Here is a 4,850-nt window from a genome sequence, read left to right on the forward strand (position 1 = left end):
GAGTGACCTACGATGACGGCGGAAAGAAAGTTGTGGATAAAAGTGCAACAGTGTGCAAGCATTGTGCAACACGTTTTGTTTATGCTAACAGCAACATGACAACATGTCATGCTAACCCCGAAATCCCACATACTCCGTCATGCTCCCCTCTGCCCCGCTGCGCTCCAGACCGCCTGCGCAAAGCAAAGCCTACAGCCTCCGCTGTGGCTCCCGTCCGCCTCGCTCTGAGATCGTAGAGGGCATGCGCAAGATGATTAAATTCAAAGCAGCAAATCGATCCTGGGTTTCCGCGGATCATTAAAAATAATTACAATTCATTAATTTTTTTTGGATTTTTTCATTAATATTTATGGGATTTCGGTGTAACAATCAACATATACCGAACCGAAAAACGTGACCACAAAACCGTGAACCGAACCGTGGATTTTGTGAACCGTTCCACCCCTAGCGTTGGCCCACCAGGAATAAACTCTATTGACTGGTGACTGGTCCAGCCCTGTTGTCACAGGTATATTCACAATATGGTCCATGCTGTAAAATATAGTGGTCACTTTAGCATTTCTTCTGTAAGGAAGGCTGAACTGAGAAGAAAATGCTTTTAAGGCTTCAAACCACTGAGCCACAGATTGACTTCACCAAATGAAATTGCTTTTACTGATATTTAGCTATAGACAATTTGAAAACCATATATCCTGTTTTTTCCAGCTTTAGTTATGCTCTTCTTGTGTTAAGATATTGCTTGACTTTCAAGCAAAATGACAAGTTGTTTGGTTTTTAGAGCCTAATTGTTTCTAACATGATAATCTCTCTTTTGTTTACAGACATTACTGCACTCAAAAAGTTGTCTAACAGGAAAACAAACGGCAAAGGCAACCACAATTTATCAGGAACACAAATCCTGTATGTATAATTTAGCTGCATAATCTTTAAAAATGCGACACTACTGCTAGTTTTACCACTGAAATGTACTTATGTTCTGCAGCAGCAGATGAAGCCTCTCAGGACTCTGTTATCGCTTCTGGTCCAAAGGTAGAACATCACTTTAGCCTACCTTAAGTATACTTTTACTTTTGTCATGTGCACAGCGTATTGTTTGATGTGTTGCAGGTAAAGGATCTGGCTCGGATGTTTTCAACTAAGACCATATAGGCATTGGTTTTCCAACTGAAGATGAGAAAAGAAAAAGACTTAAGACATTGGCTTAATCGTCTGTTTCTCAAGAAATATCTGACAGTACTCATATTGTGGCTCTCTGTAAGACAGTTGTACACTGTTTCTGCTAATAGTTTTCTAATGTTCAGGTGTTTGCTGAAGCTCTCTTTAAATATCAGCCTGTTAGCTCTGTTTTGATAGGCCTTGTTGTATTAAGGGCAGTGGTTGGCTTCAGCTGCCTTGGTCCTTATCCCTGCGCCCTGGGTGAGGTGGAAGTCTCAGCCTTTTTTCTAGCTTAACACCCTTGCTGTTTATGTGTGTGGGTGTGTTTGTGATGGGCTGGGGGTGAGTATGAGTGTAGTTATGTATAGGTTGGATTTTATATGTGAGAGGTAATTTGAATGACATTTATTGTATGAAAATTGATTTATGAATAAAGTATAATATGATTTGTTTTTGAACATTTTGTATCATATTGTATTGCATTTCAAGGTAATCGTAGGAGGACCAGAGACTAAAAAGTATAAAAGTATCTTTATTTTGCACATAAAATTTAAAAAGTGTTTCAGCTGCTCTCTTTATGATAAAGTACATTGATTGCAGTAAGATGCAGGTCACACGATACAGACAGAGCTGTAGACATTTAGCTCTTTCTATTCTTATTCATCTACAGGTGAGGGGGTTGTTTGATTCAGGGAAGCCATAAAATAACCAATTACCTTTTTTGTGCATTAAAACCGCTGAGATATATATTGTCAGCAGTGATAGGAGAGGTCTGGTATAATTTTCTCTACATTTAGAAGTCAGAAAATCAGTAAAGATGGTGAAATGAATACTGTATTATTGTATTATTATCTGGGGTAATAAGTGATCATTAGTACACAGCAAATTTTGAAATGTTACTTTGACTCCTAGGGAGTTAAATTCAGTACTTTTCAAGTATATAATATATAAACTCGTCTACACTAAACTGAGTTAAAATAAAACTTGGAAAGTGTTAAATGGTTAACAATGAGTGAGTTATAATACCACTATTAGTAGTTTTATTTCAACACTCATCAAGGTTTTATCTAACACTGGATTCAGTGGATTACTTTGTTGATGTTAAAAAAGTGTTTTGGTGGATAATACACTGTTTATTTTGGGAGAAATTCAAATAAATAGAATAATTATTACTTTTGTCACAAATTAATCACTAACGGTTACATAGGTGGTGCTACTAGAATAGTCTTAACTTTACAGAGGTACCAGAGCTTTGTATTTAGACCATTTATTTCAATTTTGTATTGTATGGCAGCAAATGGCTTCGAAAAACGCCCAGTGTTAAAGGTAACAGTCATTGAGAATTGAATACTTCCATATGAACTGTCTCAGCTCCATCAAAGGACCTGATGCCTTCAGCTGTGCTTCTGCTGTATATATTTTAACATGAGTTTTGATGAGTATCCAAAGATGACGCAGTTTCATAAATCATTTCTATTACACACATTATAACTTAAAGAAAAGACACATACCCTACAGTAAATCATTAAATGAGCTGGCAGTGGCCTCAGCTCTCAAGCCTCTTTCAAACTGAAGGCACATTCAAAGTAGCCCCCTGCCCCCACCTCGGCTGGTTAGACCACCTATCTGTCATGCTTCTTCCAGCATACAGGCCCTTGCTGATCAGAACAAAACCTACGATGAAGGAGGTGTGGACTGAGGGTGCCATGGCGGTACTCCAGCACTGTCTTGAGTGCTCTGACTGGAATGTGTTCAAAGCTACAGCTACATATGACAACAAGATCAATATTGATGAGTATGCCATGACTGCGTCAGCCGACATCAACAATTGCAATGCAAAATCAGCACCGTAAGAACATCATCACCCGGGCCAACCAATGACCCTTGATGACTGGGGAGGTTTAAAATTAGCTAAAAGCACAGATCTCAGCCTGGTTTTTGTTTCTTACCCTCCTTCCAGGGGCCCCTGTCCGCCCTCCCTGGGTGTTTTTATTTTGTGTTTTCTTTTCTTCTTGTTCTTTTTTCCAGATGATGTTTGGCCTCTAAGAGCATCTGGTAACCGCCTACTAGGGGGATACTGTTATGGTTCTCCCCTTGTGGGCCTCTGAGTTTATTTATTTATTTTTTGTTTTGTTGATATTTGGTTTATTTTCCAGTAGCTACAAGCAGTCTTTAGTTACTCTCTGTTGCCCCCTTGTGTTTGTTTCCTTTCCCCTTGGCCCCCTCGTCAGTTCCACTCACACATGCTCCATATTTAGCTCATTAGCTCATCCTTTGTTCTGTTCCCCTTATATACTCCACCTCTGCAGTCACTCAGTGCTGATTCCCTGTTGTTTAGTTGCTGTCAGTTGCTTCCTCGTCCCTGGCCTCCCATGTGAGTTTTCCCTGATACTTTCTGGTGTTTTTTTTGGCCATTTTGTTTTGTTTGATAGCTGCCTCAGTTATTCATTAAACCTACAAGACCTCATCTCTGCTTCTCTGGTCTCTGCATTTGGGTCCTTAAACAACCCCCAACCAAACTGTCACACTGGAAGGATAGGACCATTCAGAGAGAGCTAAGAAGAAGACTCCTGGATGCCATTGGCTGCTATGAAGGCTTGGAGAGCTTGTTTCTGCTGACGTCATCAGGATGAACAGTTCTCCCTGTGCTAACTCTCTGTTTAAACTGCCATTTAGCAACCAGAGCAATCACTGTTTGGGCGTGTCAAACCACAAAGGCAATGTCTGAAAAACTAAAAAGTCTTCCATGTATTTCCTTGTTCCGAAGTGCAGTAGTATCCTGCACCACAGGGTTTTACTTTTTATTTTTTCCCTTGAAAGAGAAACCACAGAAACGGGGCGTGTTGTGTTTGAGTTTCTGCCTTCTGACAGCTCGCTCATGTTTAATGTTTTACTTTGTTCTAAGGATATTTTACCATCTGTGTTCATATGTATTGTAAACACAATCACTTGATCAAGGGTTGTCATCCTGAAAGATACAATAAGATCACTGTATATGGATCTATCAGAAAATAACAGGACAGATCTGATTTGTCAAAAATCATTTTTATTTACAGAGTTATTTAATATAATTTTGCTATTATTTTATTTTTATAAAAGCCTGAAAATGTTTGAAGATGAATTCAGCTATTGCATGTTTAATCATGTTTATTACCTGAGTATTATATGTGAAGTATCTGGATCAGATCTGGAAAAATACCTATTCTGGATCCGCATAAGTTGAATCCATGAAAAAAACTGTGAGATAGTGGTTTATGGATCTTTCAGATGTACCGGTAAGATCCTTACAAATCCAATAAAAATATATTTGCCAAGTATGCAAGCATATCTTCATAAATTAGGCTTGTGGATCCAAGTATTCCAAGTTGTACATTATTTTTCTGTCTGATATATATTTTCTATCTGTTATATAAAAAAATTTAATAATGTACAGATCTTTTCCAGCATCATGTTAGTGTAGCTTTTCCACAGGTAAAATAACTGAAGATGACATATAAAGAAATCAAAAATGCATTTTTGACTGTTTCAACTTTTATTTCTTTATTTTGACATTGTACAATACTTCTGTTTAAATTTTACCTTTAAGTGCAGCTGGAAAAACAAAGCGGTGATATCAGAAAACAATCAACACAAGTCATTTTCATTTTGCCTCAGTGTTTCTAATGACTAATGAATTTTAAGTAATAAGTTTCTGG

General features: G+C 38.0%; 1 protein-coding gene across 1 annotated transcript in view; it reads left to right on the plus strand.

Annotated features, from left to right (window-relative positions):
- The window catches only part of LOC107092039, a 25,805-nt gene extending 24,252 nt beyond the window's left edge, over positions 1–1,553 (plus strand). The window contains exons 16-18 of the mRNA XM_015386314.1: positions 822–900; positions 983–1,029; positions 1,108–1,553. Of these exons, the coding sequence (XP_015241800.1) occupies positions 822–900; positions 983–1,029; positions 1,108–1,149 (168 nt within the window). The 3' untranslated portion in view covers positions 1,150–1,553. The remainder of the gene's footprint in view (positions 1–821; positions 901–982; positions 1,030–1,107) is intronic.
- The last annotated feature ends 3,297 nt before the right edge of the window (positions 1,554–4,850 follow it).

This window comes from Cyprinodon variegatus, unplaced genomic scaffold (genome assembly GCF_000732505.1).
Source record: "Cyprinodon variegatus isolate N-32 unplaced genomic scaffold, C_variegatus-1.0 Scaffold364, whole genome shotgun sequence".
NCBI classification, from domain to species: domain Eukaryota; kingdom Metazoa; phylum Chordata; class Actinopteri; order Cyprinodontiformes; family Cyprinodontidae; genus Cyprinodon; species Cyprinodon variegatus.